The 17,290-nt window shown below is 44.6% G+C and overlaps 1 protein-coding gene across 1 annotated transcript; it reads left to right on the plus strand.

Moving 5' to 3' along the window:
* Positions 1-995: 995 nt before the first annotated feature.
* ATF1 (activating transcription factor 1) lies at positions 996-16,944 on the plus strand. The gene is made up of 8 exons (XM_074929531.1): positions 996-1,213; positions 5,931-6,047; positions 7,948-8,076; positions 9,836-9,933; positions 11,521-11,651; positions 13,024-13,203; positions 13,306-13,465; positions 13,865-16,944. Exons 2-8 carry the CDS (start codon positions 5,937-5,939, stop codon positions 14,007-14,009), a joined length of 954 nt encoding a protein of 317 aa, XP_074785632.1. The 5' UTR covers positions 996-1,213; positions 5,931-5,936; the 3' UTR covers positions 14,010-16,944.
* The last annotated feature ends 346 nt before the right edge of the window (positions 16,945-17,290 follow it).

Here is a 17,290-nt window from a genome sequence, read left to right on the forward strand (position 1 = left end):
GGTGTTGTCAGGGGAATAGAAAGAATATTCTGGATTTACCGCAAATCTTCATCTGCGAACAGTGATCAGTTGGACTTGCAGAGCTGAACTGCTTGGTTGAACCAAGTCAGGAGTTGGGAGACTTACAGGGAAGTAAAACTAAAAGAAAACAGACATTGAAAACTGCAGACAAAACAATGCAAATGTTCTGTGTAGCAGCAAGAAAATAGATTACAGTAAAATTTTAGTCAAAAACCCTTTCTATCATCTTTTACAATTTGTGTGAGGATAAAAACCATGGGAAGGGTTTCCATTGGTATTGACGATTACCTGAGGTTTTTGTGTCTTTCAGGAAATACTGCATCTCCTTCCCGTGGCCCTAAACGGTGCTGTGAGAACAATCCTGGTGAAGAGGGGTTGTCACCCCGTTGTTGTGCTGCTGCTTCGAATGGTTGTTAACTTTTAATTAAGAGAAAAAAAAAAACCAACAATCCCTCCCGTGCTGCCAGCCTGTGAGGAATTGCAGCCAAAATCCTCCCTCCTCTCTTCACATGTTTGACCTTTGTTTAGCCCGGAGCAGTGGCTGTGCAATGCCTGGAATTCCTTTTCACTAATACAGCTGTTCTAAAGATTAAAAATAAAAGCGAAGCAGCTCGAGATGACGGAACGACCGTCCCGCCCCTGCCCTGCAAGGCCAAAACGGGCCTTTGGCGGTTGTAAAAGCCTCCCCGCTGCCCTTCGGCTGCTGCCTGGCGCTTTCTCTCGGAGGTGGCTGCGTGCCGCCGCGTCCCGCCCGAGGATAACGGGGAACGTTTGTGTCGTTCTTGGAGGCGAGCGCGCCCCCGCCGGGGCGACCTGAGGCCGGGGCGAGCCGAGGCCGAGGCCCGCGGGCCGCCAGAGGCGCCTTTCCCGCGCTGGGCCCGGCGGCGGCGCTCTATCGCCGCCTCTCGCTGGTACCCGCGGTTGGAAGGCGCCGGCTGGAGGCGGCGCCTGGGAGCGGACGCTCTAGCCTCCGCCTCCGCGGCTCGATGCTGCGGCAACTCTATGGTGGGGATTTCTAGGCGAGGCCTCCGCGGGGACTCTATGGTCGCAGCCCGCCCACCCCGAGCGTCCCGCGCGGGCCCGCCGTGTTTACGATGCCGCCGGCGCCGGTTTCCTGAGGCGGAGACGGGCGCGGCGGCGGCGGCGGCTCTCCCCACGCGCGGCCACCGGCGGGGCCTGGCGGGCCTCTGAGGTAAGAGCGGGCGCCGCCGAGGCCCGGGCGGGCGGGGGAGGCCGCCCCCTCCCCCTCGGCCCGCCCGCCCCTTCCCCCCCGCCCCCGCCGGGCCCGGCGCGGCCGCTCCCGCCGCCCCCGGGCCTAAGCCAGGCCCGGCCAGGCCGCGCCGCTGCCCTCCGCCGTCCCCCGCCCGCACCCCGCTCTTTTCAGGGCCGCGAGGGAACGGCCGAGTCCCGCCACAGGCCGGGGACCGCGCTGCGGCGCGGCCGCTGCCCTCAGCCCGGGCCCGCCTCGCCTCTTCCCGGCGGGCGGCGGCTGCGGAGGCTCCCGGGGAGGTCCCGGGGCGCCGCGCTCCCCCTGCGGCCTGGAGCTGCTCGGCCCGCGGCCCCGCTGCGCCCCGGAGCTGGTTCCGAGCCGCGGGGCAGGGTCGGCGCCGCGGAGGAGCCTCTTGGGCCGGGGGGGGGGGGGGGAGATGGGAACCCCCCGGAGGTCGCGGGTAGCGGGCTCAGCCCTGCGTGACACGGTCCTCAGTGACGGGGCCGCGGTGCTCTCCGGGCCGCAGAGCCCCGAGCTTGACCGATGGGAGATGAGAACGGCCCTCCCTTGGCGGCGGGGGTTACCTTCTTCCCATTAATTTTGCCCGAGTACCGGGTTTGTGAGCTCTCTCTTCCAGCGCTCAAAGCGATGAGCGTCTGCTTGATTCAGGGCGACTGGATGCAGGTTGTTTGTAAACGATCTCACTGATATTTTCCTCTCGCCGATACCAAGATCACTTACGTCAATATAATACATACATTTTTAGACTGCAGGGGTTTATTTCTGAAGCAGCTCGTCTGGGAATGCTCGCTGAGCTTCATTTCGCTGGAGAAGGCTGGGGCGGGGGGGTGAGTGGAAGAAAATACATATGGAAAGTACTCCTGAAGTTTTAAGGAGTATTCGTGTGTGTGTTTGGAGAATGGGATCCAAAACTGTAACTGGGTACATTGACTCAGGTCTCCTCACTTGCTTTCTGGCACAAACTGGTAGGATGTGCTGTCCTTTGCCTCTGTCTTGCACTGATTCCTGGAAAAAAAAAAAAAAAACGAAAAAAAACCGAAAAAAAACCCAACAAACCAACAGGGTTCTGTCAGTCCGGATGAAAAAAACTTTCCCCAAATGTCTTAACTGCAAAATTAAGTAGATGAGCTGCTGTAGCTGGTGAAGGCAGCTTGTTTGCTCGTTTTGAGACGTTAAAGAATCCAAAATTTCACCAGATTGCTTGAGCATCGTTTCACCAAATGTTTCTGTGCAAATGACACTTTCTGTAATTTGTGTGTGTCGGTGTTTGACTCTTGTCAGTATTTGAGAATAAAATTCTCAAATTTGATTTCTGCCTATAAACTCTTCTGGAAAAAATCACTTAGCTCTTAGAATATTTCAGTGCTGAAGTACCATCCCGGCCTTCCCTCTGCTGGGTTTAAAAGGGAAAAACCAGAACTTGGTTTCTTCCTTGGGTGCTCTGGCCCTACAGCTCACTTCCCTTTGCCTTAATGTACAGCTTTTATATTCCTTTATCTTATCCTTTGCCTCCTGATGATGCTTTGAAGCTTCACCCGAGGCTGGCAATCCATGATTTCATTCATTTGAAGCATGAGAATCCATTATTTTAGCGTTTAACTGGAGACAATCACTGCCTCAGATAATCTGGATCATCAACGGGCAAACCCAAAATACTGAAGAGAGCTGTAGACTGTTTATGGGACACTGAAATAAAAATCTGGTGAAGATTGTTACTGCAGGGGCACTGTATGTCTGTAAGGGGACTGTCTCTTTAGCATTTTAGGGTATTTTTCATCAGGATTAGTGAAAGTTGTGGGAATAGGTTTTTCTTGCTTATTTAATTGATGCCTCTTGGCCATTTTGGGGTTTTTTTGAATGCTGCATGAGTGGTGGTTCAAACTGTGGAACGTGGGATTAGGAGGGTATATACCAACTTCTGGATGCTAAGTTCAGCTTGCCCACAATGAAACGGGGCATTCCTATTTCTGTTTGAAAGGAAGATACGTTTGAGGCTCACGGTTGAAGTGAGATGAGTTTCTCTGGCTGGAGGGAGAAGATTCTCAGAAGTTTAAAAGCCCTTCAAAACACGCTTCATACAATGCTGCTATTGCAGAACCATTTCAGTTCTGTTACTTTTGAGGTGTAGCTGTGTGGAGGCACTGTTTTTATGCTGAAAAGCATCATCCTTACATATCTGATTACAAACCCATGGTTTTCATACAAATTAGAACAGTGATTTATTTTCTGGCTAATAAATCATGAGGTGTTGCTAATTGTTGGGTTTCTAACTAATAAATCTGCAGATGAGCTCCCTCCTGGCAGTACTCCGTGACACGTAAAACTCTTCCTTCACCCCAAACTATGCAGCTGGTTTCAGCTAAATGTGTGTTCTGTTGTTGGAAGTAGTTCTGACTGGGGTGTAAAAAGGTGAAACCCCGATATATTTTCCATCTTTGGTACTTGCAGGTTGAGGTTTTTCATTGGAATTGTCTTTCTGACAGCGGATCGATGGCGATCGCTGTTTCAGGTGTTCACAGCAGGCTGTTCCAACGGCAAATTCGTGTTTTTCCAGCTAAATAGGTTGTTTTAACGAGATAGGGGGGTGTGAGTCTTGTGAGACAGTCGTGCAAGGCCAAGCTGGCGTGCTGCACCTCCTTTATCTGGTGGAGGATGGAAGATACAGTAAGAATTTTCACCTTGTTACAATTGCTTGCTAAATCTTTTTAAATTAATAAATATTATTTGACTGAAGTCGATAGATGTTGGATGAATATTGAGTTAAATAGTACAGAGCAAGCAGAGCTGAAGTAAACTTGAAAAATCATATTTATAATGGGAAATATTTTATCTTTTATTCCTGTAAGTAGAACCTCACACCTATGAGAGAAAGATCAGCAAAAACCTTTGTGCTTTCTCCCCAGTTTGTTTGTTTTGGGTGGTTTTACATCTATCGGTTTCACTTACAGTCTATTTTGCTGCTGTTGTGAGTCTTTCATGGGACAATAAGGCAGAGAAAAACAGTAAAAGAGAGAGAGGGAGACAGAATGTGGTTTAGCACTACAGAAATGAATTGGGTATTTCTGTAGCACTGGAAATTTATTTTAATTTTAGCTGTTGACTGGATTTCAGTTTGACAGTGCCCTGTTTACTTGTGACACTTAGCATCTCTCCCTTTGCAGTGCTACAAAATGTAGATTTTTTTTTTTTTCCTTTATAAAAAGCTAAAACTATGTTAGAGGGTAGACAAAGCTGCACCCCTTAGACGCGCTCATCCTTAATTCTGCTCTTCATTTTTTATAGCTTCAAGATACTTTAGTTCTCCATTTTCTTTCTTAACACCAAAAAAAAAAAGCCAAAACAGTTTTTCTGACAAGGAAAACTACGACAGGCGAGCTCTGCAGCAGTAGCAACTGAGAAAATGTTCAAATTGCAGCGCTCTGCTCCTGCGGGCACAAGCGGGTGTCAGCTCGTGCACAGAGGGGAGATGTGGGGGGGCAGCACCGTGGGCATCGTGGCACCGTGGCCCTGGCAGCAGGGGTGACACGATGGTCTATGGAGAGGCAGTCGGGATAGTCTGGATTAGCTGAAGGTTTCCTTCCAGAAGCTGGGAACGGCTGAAGCACTGCCCGGCTCCCGGGAGTTTTTTATTCCAGAGTGAAGCCTTTGTTTTGCTGCTTCCGCTTAAACTCCAGACAAATCGGTTTATGTTCATAGACATAAACGTGTTGGGAACCTGGATTGTATGTTGGGGAACGTTTGTTCCATGCTGGAAAAGACACGATTTCGTGTATCGCCCAGCCATCAGTTTTCTCTCCACAAAGTCCTGTTTTAGTAACTTATTTGAGCAGCGGGACTCCTCAGATGAGTAAGGATTGCAAGAACAAGATCCTGGTCTCGGTGTGCATTGACTTTTTACCCTCTAAGTATACGTCAGGCTGCAAGAGCTGTGGTTTATCTCAGTAGGGAAAAATCAATGACTCACATTTCCACAGAAAGAAATGTAATTTCCAGTCTCATAGCAACTGTCCTTTCAACAGTTTCAAACCTTCTGTGACAAAATGTTTAACACTCACCGATCATCTTTTAATGCTCTAGGCTGGTCCACCCACTCACCCCACCTCAAACCCTGCATTTTTACATCACTAAATCCCCAATATTGGAGAGGGGATGCTGTCAAGACATTGAACAGTTACATAGAAAATCTGAGAAATGAGAGAAGTGTTACTGGCTGCGTTACATGGAGACAGAGTGACTTCTGCAGGGTTTCAAATTCAAAACCCTGTTCTCTCTACTTTGATTTTTGAATCCCTGTTTTGTTTTTATACACCTTCAGATGGTTTAAAATAGGTTTGGCTGGTAGCTGGGGTAAAATATTTCGGAGAATTATTTTACTCGGAGCCACATATTATTTAGTATAAACGCCATATCTTGGTTTTCTTCCTAGATCTCACGACTTTGTTTATTGTTATGAAAAAACCAGGAAATTCAGTAAATATGTTTGAGAGTAAAGCCCAGCAGCGGGTAGGTGTGTGAGTCCAGAGCAGAGAGTGACGTCGGAGAAAGAACTACACCAAAATGTCCAAACGAGACCGGCAGCTTCACACGCTGAGATTCGATGAAGTGCTGGTGGAAGTTGGGCACCTGTCTGCTGTTCAAATTTATCATTAACTGAATTTAACTCCTTGCTTTCTTGTAGCTGATTATGGAAGAGGTGCACAAGAGCAGCAGCAACAGTTCAGTGACGCCTTCACAAACACCGGCTGTACAAGGTACAACACTACAGGCAGCTCAGCTCTCTCATATTGCTCAACAGGTAAAGCCTGGGCCAAATCTCAGCAAACATTTGAGGTAGTTAAGAGCCCTTTTTTTTTTATGTAATACAAACCATATTAATTCTTGAGTTTTAGAAACACACAGAGAAGAAAAAAAACAAAAGAACGTTGAGAAAAACATCCTTGCTCGTTGACGGACGACACAAAAGTAATAAAATGGCTCGTGTTCAAAAGACCAAAATTATTTTTTTGTGCTTGTGCAATGCAAAAATGCAGCCCAGCGTTTCTGTTAGATTGTACATCCTTTGAAATCATCATCAACCTGACATACAGGAGCTGCTGAGTAATTAATTGAGGGCCTAATTTTCATTTTTTTTTTCAGAAAAAGCTTTTACAGCTCCTTTTGTAGTAATGGCAATCCGGGGTGCTCGGCACCATGGAAACACTTGGATTTTAGCCCAACCTGAATGTATTTAATGTCATAAATCATACAAAGTCGGAAATTTGACAATACTTACTAGAAGGTAACTTCACTTTCAAAGCTTTAACCTGAATTCCTCGTGATTCAGCTTTCTGCCTCAGAAGCGACGACGTTTTGCAGCTCGTCCACTGTTTACCCTCTGGAGGCGATTTAGATTTTGATGCAAAATTTAGATAAGTGCACGAGGCAGACAGGATAGAGTATCAGCCAGCATCCTGTTCTTGTTTACAGGCTGGTCTGCTGATCTGGTTTTGTATCAGGTTGCCAGTGTAACTTAACGCCACGATGTACATTATGGCAGTGGTATTAAATGAGAAGTTAGCTCTGTGAGTTGTAATGATCCCTTCATCTTTTCATATAGTCCAGATTAATCAAAGCAGTGAAGAAATTCGGTGAGGAAACCGGTTATTTACTTATGCATCTACGTGTTTAATCAGTTTTTAAGTGCGAAGGCTCGTGTGAGTTCAACATCAAAAATACAAACTTGTAAAAAGTACTTTATATAGGAGTAGCAGTAGTCATTCATTTTTTTTGTCCAGTTAAACCGAGATTCCAGCTACAAGATTTCTTGAAATTGATAATTTTAAAACATTAAAGAACAGATGCTGTAATTTTTATTTGGAAAAGTCTGCTCTTTGTTGTTCCTCCTCGTCCAGAGCTCGCATACCTCGTCTCCTGGAGTTTCCTTTCTGCTCTGGTGTCTTTCACACACCTTGTGCCTTGAACTTTCGAAGCAGATTGTCAGTTTTTGCTATTCTTAACTCTTGTGATTTCTTCCCTGTGAAATCTTCGAACCATAGCCTCACACCGGTTGCTTAAAAAAAAAAAAAAATCATCCAAGAACACCAAATATGTACATTATTCACTCTACCTTCCGCATCACTTTAGTGCTGTTGCTCTGGTCTGTCCTAAGCCCTGGGTCTTGTTGATCATTTCAGTTTGATTTAGATTTTAGTGCCCTAAGCTCCTATTAACTTCAGTGAGAATTAAGGCTACTTATTAAGCACTTTTATTTCTGCTTATCTAAGTCCAATACACTCTTTAAAACGGAATAAAAACTTCAGGAAATAAACTGCCACAAATGTGGGGCTTTATCTGCGCGTATGGATGGAGTTACATGAAAGCAGCCGCGCTCGCTTAGTCTCAGCTTTGTGATTCGGAAGAAATCTGCTTCGTTGTGGTTCACTTAGAACTGCATGTACTTAATTTTTTGCACATAATGTTAGATATTTGATTTTCCCCCCTAACCAAAGGCAAATCAGTAGCTGTTGCAGCCTTTTTTTGTATGCAGATACGCATCTCAAAAATGTGCATCTTTAGAGGATGCCTTCTGTGACTTAATTGGACTTAAAAGAAGCTTCTGCTCGTGCATGTTCTCCACTGGTTTTCCTACGTGTATATACATTTTCGGAATACTGTGGAACAAACACTTTTGTTAATGATTCTTTGATTTGTTGTAGATGTCTCTAAGAGGTCCTGCTCCCCTGACAGTCGTTCAACTTCCTGGAGAACAAGTCCAGGTCCAGGGAGTCATTCAGACAGCTCAGTCCTCTTCTGTAATCCACTCACCTCAGGTGCAAACAGTGCAGGTAACTACAGAATGTCCGTTAAATAACCCGGAATCCTGATTTATCTCTGTGAAAAGGCTTGTCTGACTCAGGTGATGCAGGACAGTGCAGCCTTTCTGGCCCTGCTGTCAGAGCGAGCAATGCAGGGACGGTATTTGGGGGATACGTCGTTCTCAGGGATCATTTAGGCTTGAAATGATTTGTAGTGCTCAAGTTGCTTTTGGAATTGAAATTAAACTATTTCACATTGCCTCCCACTACAAAAAAAAAAATCCAACCCAAACCACCAAAACCACAGCTGTCTAGTTGGTGCTCTTAACAGACCTGCAACCGGTGTGTTTTAACACCCCAGTGAGGAGAGTATAGAATAACCCAGGGAGAAAAACGTGTGTTTGGGGAAGGTGGACCTGAGCGATGCTGATGAGCAGTGGATCGCTCGTCACGTCCGCTCTAACCCCGTCTGTGTGGTACCTAAGCATCCTGCTCGTGTCTCTTACTCACTGGCCATGTGATTTCTGGACGAGCCACTTCAGAGCGGTGCCCTGGGGAGTTCACAGCCCGGCCTGTTCCTGCTTCATTCAGGCCTGGCTGCAGAGAGCCCTCTGGGCCGTGGCACTGGCCGTGACCGGTCGCCCGAGCGACTGGGAGAACTGGGCTAAACCGCCGTCATTTGTCACTGATCCCTTGTGCTGTGCTTATCTGTCCGTACGACACTGAATTGATAAACCCTGAAAAGTAAACCTGTAATGCATTTCCAGCTGTCGTTGTTCCTGTAACATCAGACCGTGGAAAAGAAAACACATCTCGCTTTGCTGACAACAGTGAAGCATCTGTTTTAGTAGGTTCCTTACTCGAGTCTCCACTAATCCCTTTCCTATCACCGTGTTCTACTTGCAGGGTCCCCACTGACTGTATTCTTCCCTTTTTTTTTTTTTCCTGTAATTTATGAACATTGTGGCCTTGATGCTCAAATGGGGGGAAAAAAAGTAATACATGAGCAGCTTTTTTTAAAATGCTGATAGTAGGTTGCTCTTTTTGTCTCCGTAGCAGCTCAGTGAGAAATGCTTTGCCCAGAGCTGCATGCATTCTTCTTGACTTTTTGGTGCTGGCGCACAGAGGAGTACAAATAAACGCTTTGTTAGTTTTTTATTTAATAAGGAGCATCAGAGAAAAAAATAACACTTTGCCAACTAGATGAGGAGACAGTGGAATAAAGAGAAAATTATAGATAATACTTCGCATGTTTACTCCTTGATATTCTGCTGCTTGGAGTATTATTTTCGTTTGACTCTCATATTTTGACCGACAGGATACGCTGCTCTTCTGTCCACGTAAAAGATTTCAAGTATTTCACGTTTGTCTCGGTGTACAAATGGTGTTCCTGTTTTCCTCCCCACCAGCTCCTTAGGTTTACGCGTGGCAGTGGCTCACCTTTTCAGACCACACCAGCGATTATTAAGATAGTTAGACCTGTAAGATTTTAATAAAAATAATCAACCATTTGTGTTTCTTCACGCTGTTGTTTCAAAAATCCTGTATTGATTAATCCTGCAGTTGAATCCAAACTAGAACAGCTGACCTCAGATGCTGGGGGGGGTGGTGGGGGGGGTGTTTCAGCTTTTAACTTGATAAATCGTTTTGGGAGAATCTTTTGAGCTTTTCTGTTTTGCATTCGGGTAGTTTTGATGTGGCTTTAGCTCATATATATTTAAAATGTGTGATCTTGTCTGGGTATTTCTTGGGAAGTGTACCAGCTGACCACGTGGCGTGTGTTGTTTAGGTATCTTTGTCGGAGAGTGAGGACTCTCAGGACTCATCAGACAGCATAGGCTCTTCCCAGAAAGCTCGAGGCATCTTAGCTCGTCGTCCCTCCTACCGGTAAGTCCCATACGGAACAGAATTTGTATTTTGCTTTGAAAGCAAAATAGCAATTTCTCCCATCAGCTCTGTGTAGTCTGTCCACCAGTTGTTTCCTTTCTCTTGGAACATGTGTTGGACCTGTAACGTTTTGAGGAAGCCGTGTTAGCTGTCGCTTCCCACCAGCAAACTTTGCCGTAACGACTGGAGATCAGCTTCGACGTGATGGGGTGTAGGGAAAATTGTTTCTCAGCTGTATTTTTTACTCAATTATATTATTTTACTAAAGTGACGGGTGTAGTCAAATGCTACACCCCAGCTCTTCAAATAATAAATTCGTTAGAAACTTGACACGAAGTTTAATATTTTTTACAGTTACGTCCTGAAAATTCTCAAAGGCAGTTTATGAACCTGCCTGATACTTCTGCCTGCCATTACTGTTCCCACTTCTGCCACTGCTTTTCATTTTTTGAATGTTAATTTCCGCTCCTCTTAGTACTTTCAGATGGCTTTATCTCATCTTGAATTAATGTACCAGAACAGATAACTTAGGAGGGATTTTTATTATTTTGCATGCAGTCAAAAACGGTGATGGAAAAGAGCAATTCTGAATCTTCAGTTAAAGTAGCCAGGATAGGAAAATACAGGCTGTAAGCAGAGCTTCTGTGGGAGAGAACTGTTTAGCCGTGCGGGTTTGGGATCAGGAGTTGTCAGTTCTGCTTTTCTCTTCGTTTAATTGCCACTAATTCATCATTTGGCCTGGGGTAAGATGCATAAAATTCATGTTTCTGTTGATGGTTCTTTTAAATAGAGATGTGTCTGTTTGCAGAGGGTATTGTTATATAGGGCTCGGGTTGTTGGAGGAGCTGTGCAAGAGCTAAATTAAATGCAGAAAAGAAATGTAAAATCTTGCTGTGTACTGAAAGAGCCAAAAGATCTAATTTTTAAACTTTTCTATAGTAATCTAGTCCTTTTCAGTTTATTCTGACACCGGACAGAGCAGACTGGTTTTAATTGGATATACAAAGCCTATTCTTGAGAGAGTCAAGAGGATGAAGTTGTAAATCAGAAAAATCTCCGAGTAGGCCAGTTACGTATCCCTGGGAAATGTTTATGGTGCAAACTCCGATGCAGCTTGTACTGAAATGAAATGATGGGGCAGCACTGCTAGTTTTCAGCACCCTAATTTTCTGGAGATGACTGGAATATACTGTAAATGGTGCAGGTTTTCATTTCAGGCTTAACCAGTCCAAACACCTAAGGCTTTTAGAGGATAATAATTGGAAATCTGGAAGTTCTGCTGATTTGCACATACACATACTTTATAAATCAGCTGATTTGAATTGCTCTTAGCTCATAAAATGGTTCAAATATTTAAATAAAAACCTAGATTATGTAAACTACAGAAGTGTAATTACAGAAAGAGTTTGAGGCAGCCGCCTCATACAAAATTTTGTTAATTCCCAAAATTGTTGTACGTCAAAACCTTAGTGTTTATTTCTGTAATACAAGATGGGGATAGTAGTTTGTAACTGTTGTTGCAGTCGTTTGTAGTTTTTGCCTACTATTAGAGCTGATAAAAAACTTTTTTTTTTTTTTTTTTAATAGAAAAATTTTGAAAGATCTTTCTTCTGAAGATACTCGTGATAGAAAAGGAGATGAGGAGAGTCCTGGGGTCTCCACTGTTACATCGATGTCCGTTCCCACGCCCATCTACCAGACGAGCACTGGACAGTACAGTACGTTGTACACATCTCTGCCTAACTGGACACACTTTTTTATTCCTCTTGCCTCAAAATACAGACTTTCTTTTTGTTATGTATTTGACTAAGATGAAATTCAAAAGGTTTGGTTATTTATCTAACAGTCAGTAAAGTTAGTAGTGTTATTCCATGGAAATAGACTGGTGCCTAAAGCCTCCAGACAAACTCAGTGCTTCGTTATCTCAGTTTTTACGTGCTGAGACAAGGCATTCAGAGACTGTTCTTACAAAGTACCTGGTGGTCTTGTAGTGTTGGGTTAGTCCAGAATGTGAGATCAGTGAAGATACCGTTACACGTATCATAGGGCCACACCAAAAGGTGTTCATGTGGTATCAGGGAGGGAGAAAAAAAAAAAAAGGTTTTGCCTTTGATTTTATCAGCTGGTGTTCCCCGTGCTTGTGAAGCAGCACGCAGCCTGCTCCAGCACCAGGGGCACCCCCTGTGCTCCCGGCCTCCTCTGAGCCGGGGGCTCATGCTGCTGTTTCTCACCTCCCCCCTCCTTTGCCCAGCGGGAGTTTTGCCCTTTCTTGAGCCCATTTCCACGGCGGAGCCGCCGGGTGAGGCTGGCACGGGGCAGTCCCGGGGCTCCCCAGAGGCTGCCCCTGCTGTACCCCACTGCCAACACCTCAACCTCCACCCAGGCTGGTCAGTGAGAACCCGGCACCCAGATCTGGTGGTAGAAAGCGACAGAAGATTGAGGCCGCCCCTCGATTATTGTGTTCAGTTCTGGGCCCCTCACCCCAAAAAGGCCACTGAATGACTCGAGCGTGGCCAGAGAAGGGCAACGGAGCTGGGGCAGGGTCTGGAGCACAGGTCTGCTGGGGAGCGGCTGGGGGAACTGGGGGGGTTCAGTCTGGAGCAGAGGAGGCTGAGGGGAGACCTCCTGGCCCTCTGCAACTCCCTGCCAGGAGGGGGCAGAGAGGGGGGATGAGTCTCTGGAGCCAAGGCCTCAGCGCCAGGCCCCGAGGGAATGGCCTCAAGCTGCCCAGGGCAGGGTCAGGCTGGCTCTGAGGAAGGATTTCTGTGCAGAAGGGGCTGTTGGGCGTTGGAATGGGCTGCCCAGGGCAGGGGGGAGTCCCCGGGATCCCTGGGGGGGTTGAAGAGTCGGGCTGAGCCAGCGCTGAGGGATCTGGGGCAGTTGGGGGGGGGTCAGGGGGAGGCTCATGGTCGGGCTGGAGGAGCTGCAAGGTCCTTTCCAACGCAGATGATACTGGGATTCTGTGAAGATAAAAAAACCTTTGGAAAGTGGTGGTATTTTTCAGCAGTGGGAATAGACGTAGAGCCTTGACCTTCGTAGGTTATAAGGTGCAGCTCCAGTCATTGTTACACGTGTTCCTCTCTCCACAAGTTGCCATCGCTGCGAATGGGCTACAGCTGGCCAGCCCGGGCACGGACGGGGTGCAGGGCCTGCAGGCGCTGACGATGACCAACGCCGGCGGCGCTCAGCCTGGCACAACCATCCTGCAGTACGCACAGACGTCGGACGGGCAGCAGATCCTCGTACCCAGCAACCAGGTGGTAGTGCAGAGTGAGTACACCTCCGGGGAGGGCTTCCAAATACCCACCGTCAGCGCGGGGGTGTAACTTGAACGCTGCCACGTTTTGATCTGTTGTGCTGTTGTCGCGGCAGCTGCGTCGGGGGACATGCAGACTTACCAGATCCGCACCACCCCGACCACCACGTCCCTCCCCCAGACCGTGGTGATGACATCTCCTGTCACTCTGACATCACAGACAAGTAAGACAGACGATCCGCAGTTGAAACGAGAAATCAGGCTGATGAAGAACCGGTATGTGAGTGCACGGGGGCTGCTTTGATTTGTTCGGTGTGCTGACGTGTATCTTCAAAGGTCAAACGATGAGTCTGGCCGGCTAACTTTAGTGGTTGGGCCATTGGTACAGGATGCTGCATCCAGCGACTAAACCCACTGGAAATTCTGACCCGAATACGCTACACCTTCTGTCTCTCAGTTTGGAGAAAAATTGTTTTTTCCCTGCAGACTGGCCACCCTGAGTGTCCGCCGATACGGTTAAATTTCCTGTTCCCCCCCTGTCGCTGTGAGCTTTTCTGTTCTGTTCACGATGGCAGTGCCAGCACTCTCCTCTGGTCTTGTTCGGTATCTTAACGTTCACAAACCAGACACATCTCAAATCTAAAATAAACAATTACTTCTGCTTGTCTGTTCCAGAGAAGCTGCTCGAGAGTGCCGCCGAAAGAAGAAAGAGTATGTTAAATGTCTGGAAAATCGTGTTGCGGTCCTGGAAAATCAGAACAAAACTCTAATTGAAGAGCTAAAAACTTTGAAAGATCTTTACTGTCATAAAAGTGTGTAGGAAAAGAAGGTAAAACTTTTGTGGACTGTTTAAATTTCAGAGGAGAAATTTTTTTTTATACTGAATTTTTTAAACTAGATGAAAGGTCAAAAATGAAACTTTTCTACCTAGATTTCACAACTTAAAGACTATATAGATTTTATTTACAACATGTTGGTGACAAAGTACAAAAAGGAAACAAGAAAACCTCACCAAAATTCCTGCTGGCACAACTGGAAACTTAAAAAAGTCAAGATTGCATCTACAGTAAATGGACAGTCACGTTTTATGAGGCAGGTGATTAGAATTTCTTTGCAAAGTTCTACAAATACCTCTTGTAGTGGAGGCAATATTTGGTTACAGTTAAAACGTGGATGAAATGGAATCCTTGCCATAGTTGACATTATTAGTAACATTTATAACCAGTATATGTTTTGATTTCTTACTCTTTCTCAGTCCTTGCTTTTTCTTTCAGTTATTTGTATGTAAATATTTTTATTTTAACCTGTAAGTTGTTATTTACAGGTGCAGATGATAAAAAAAAAAAAAAAGCTAATACTTTGCTAGAGGTATAAATTATGTTTACTCTTTCTCAGCTGACAATTAAAAAGTTGGGGTTGGGTTTTTTTTTGTTTGTTTTTTTCAATGTTTGCTGTGTTTATCAAATTTGGGAAGGATCTGCAGAAAGCAGTGAGAGGCCTAGTCCTGAAAATCTCTGAGGCACATGAAATAAGGTGTTGACTTTTCTTAAGAGAATTCAACACGTCCAATTATTTTCAAGTACAGTGTGGTAGAACGAGTACTGGTGAACAAAGGTTTCTGAGGAATGATTTCACAATAGTTTGTTCTTAGTTGCTGGGCATGATAAACATCTATAATTGACAAATAAATTGTGTGCTGATTATATATACAATTAAACACGCATTGCTTATTCTGTCTGGAGATTCTACTGTGCTTTGGAACATTTAAACCAAATAGAAGAAGAACGATAAAATTGAAAAAAAAAAAAAAAAAATTGAAGATATATACCAAAGGGTTAATGAGGTTCTAATATATGGTTTATATGCTGAAAGTAGTGCAAAATTTCCGGACTAATTTTGTAAGGTAGGCGATATTTTGCAAAGTAATGGTATCTTTGTAAGAAAATATTCTATTGAAAACAGGTAGATGGTTGGTATATTTTGTAGCTAAATTGTGATCTTTACAAATTCTGAAATTGAGTTTATATACGTATTTTGACAGTTTATATATTTCATTTTAGTAAACAAATGAAATATTTTGTGAACCAGATTTTCAAGCATATATTTTTATGGATAGTACAAAGTCAAATGAGATCCTCTTTGGTGTAGGAGATATTTGAATTAATTTTGTATGTCTGTAGGCAACTTGCAAAAAAAAAAAAAACGGATCCTAAAGAGTATTGGGAAAAAAAAAGTGGAAAAAAAAAAAAAAAAAAGGCATCAGGGCTTTTTATTCCCCACAGTTGATAATATCTGCACATTAGATCTGATTGCTATCAGAGATTCTAGTCTGTATGATTTTAATTTGTTTCAGGTGAAAAATTAAACGTTTGACATGATCAGGACTCTTTTGGGTGTGGAATCTCCATTCTTGGAGATACTCAAAAGCCGTCTGGACGCGGTCCTGGGCGACTTGCTCTAGGTGACCCTGCTCGAGCAGGGCTGGGACGAGGTGACCTCCCGCGGTCCCGTCCAACCTCAACCAGTCTGTGATTCTGTGAAGTAGAAACGTGTATGCAGTGCTTTTTTGCATGAATAATAAATACACTATTTTCCATAGTTAGGATTGAATCCTGCTTCCAGTTATGTCAGCGGGAATTTGCACTATGGACTACGCTGTTAAAAAAAGGTGTTAGAGCTCCGTGTGTGTGTTGTGCTAGCTCAGATCCGGATGAAATGAAAAGATGTACTCACTCCCTAGATGTGTAACGCTTATCATATGGTCAGTCAGTATTTTTTATTTTACTCATTTTCGAATTAATGGACTTAGCAAGCAGAGCTCTTTGCAAACGGTATGAGAAAGACTGCATTCCACAATCACACTGTTAGTGGGCTATAAAAATACTTTTTTTTTTTTTTTTTTCTGAAGTTTCTAAATATACGACTGTTTTGGACACGATACGTGTCCTTTAGGCCAAACTGGAGTAGACATTTCTGGTCACGACCATGTCCAAAAAGAGAATTTTCCTTGCCCGTCAAAAATCGTGAGCAAGGTCGAGAAAGTCATTACATGTGGGAACTGCTCCAGAGAGGTGCTCGGTGCCTCCTGTTCCTCTTAGTGGAATTTCAGGAGAAATGAACAGCTTGGAACGTGCTCAGCACCTCGCAGGATTGGACCTTCCCTCTCTGTCTCCCATCAGGGGTGTGTGTGCTCTCTGGTTTATGTTTAGGAGGGTTTGACCTACAGTACTGAAACTAATTTGGTAACTCCTCTGTATGGTATTTTGATCCTCACTGTGTGCTGTTGTTCCTTTACCTTCTCTTGTAATACGGAATAATAATAATAATAAAAAAAAAAAAAGCTGTCAAGTGTTAAGACTGTAAAAAAAAAAAAAAAATGGTGGCCAACTCTTTCTGTATTCAGCAAGTGAAACAAATGTAGTGCTGCCAGACATAACGTTAGTAAATTTTTATCCTCTTAAAATAGTGTTTTGGAAAGAGCAGCTTATTTTTCATCATGGAAATATTAAACCGTAACGTGAGTTTGCTCTTTAAGTAATCACTTATCATGAAGTACTTATTTTGGATTTACTTCAAAACCTAGATTGTAAGAGAGTAAAAACCTGTATCCTGAGAGTAAGAGATATAGTACCTAATACTGTTCTGCTGGTTATTTCCAAACAAAAGTACATGCTTTCTATGAATTGTAAATATTTGTTGAAACAATTAGATGGTTGCAAATTTTGACCTTGGTAAATAAAGTCGCCAAAATATAATTCTGATGTTCTTTGTTTTCTTTTTAACCAACAAGGTTCTGCAGATGGGATGTGGTATCGGGTCTTCCACGGTGGCCAGGAATAAATATTTAGTCTGCGAAGCAGCACCCAGAGATCTTCTACCTGAGCACTCAGTTAGCTGCGCGTAAATTTGAGTCATCCCTACAGATAATTAGTGGAGAATCCTTTTTATCTTCCTGCAGGGTTGGGGTTTTTTTTGGTTTTTTTTTTTCCTTTTTATGAGCTGAGCCACTATGGAAAGACTTTCTGTGCTCTGCTCGTGCTCACCCAGCAGAGGGAGTGTCTCTGCCATCTACCAGCTCCCGGTGGCAGCAGTAAGTAGTGC

The sequence above is a fragment of the Athene noctua genome, chromosome 30, assembly GCF_965140245.1.
Source record: "Athene noctua chromosome 30, bAthNoc1.hap1.1, whole genome shotgun sequence".
Taxonomy (NCBI): Eukaryota; Metazoa; Chordata; class Aves; order Strigiformes; family Strigidae; genus Athene; species Athene noctua.

What these genes read in the sequence shown, in the direction of transcription:
- ATF1 (XM_074929531.1), top strand. Translation starts at nt 5,937, where the DNA reads ATGGAAGAGGTGCACAAGAGCAGCAGCAACAGTTCAGTGACGCCTTCA. An exon ending in TCTCTCATATTGCTCAACAG is followed by an intron (nt 6,048 to 7,947) that starts GTAAAGCCTGGG and finishes GATTTGTTGTAG; the next exon opens with ATGTCTCTAAGAGGTCCTGC. An exon ending in ATCAGGCTGATGAAGAACCG is followed by an intron (nt 13,466 to 13,864) that starts GTATGTGAGTGC and finishes TGTCTGTTCCAG; the next exon opens with AGAAGCTGCTCGAGAGTGCC.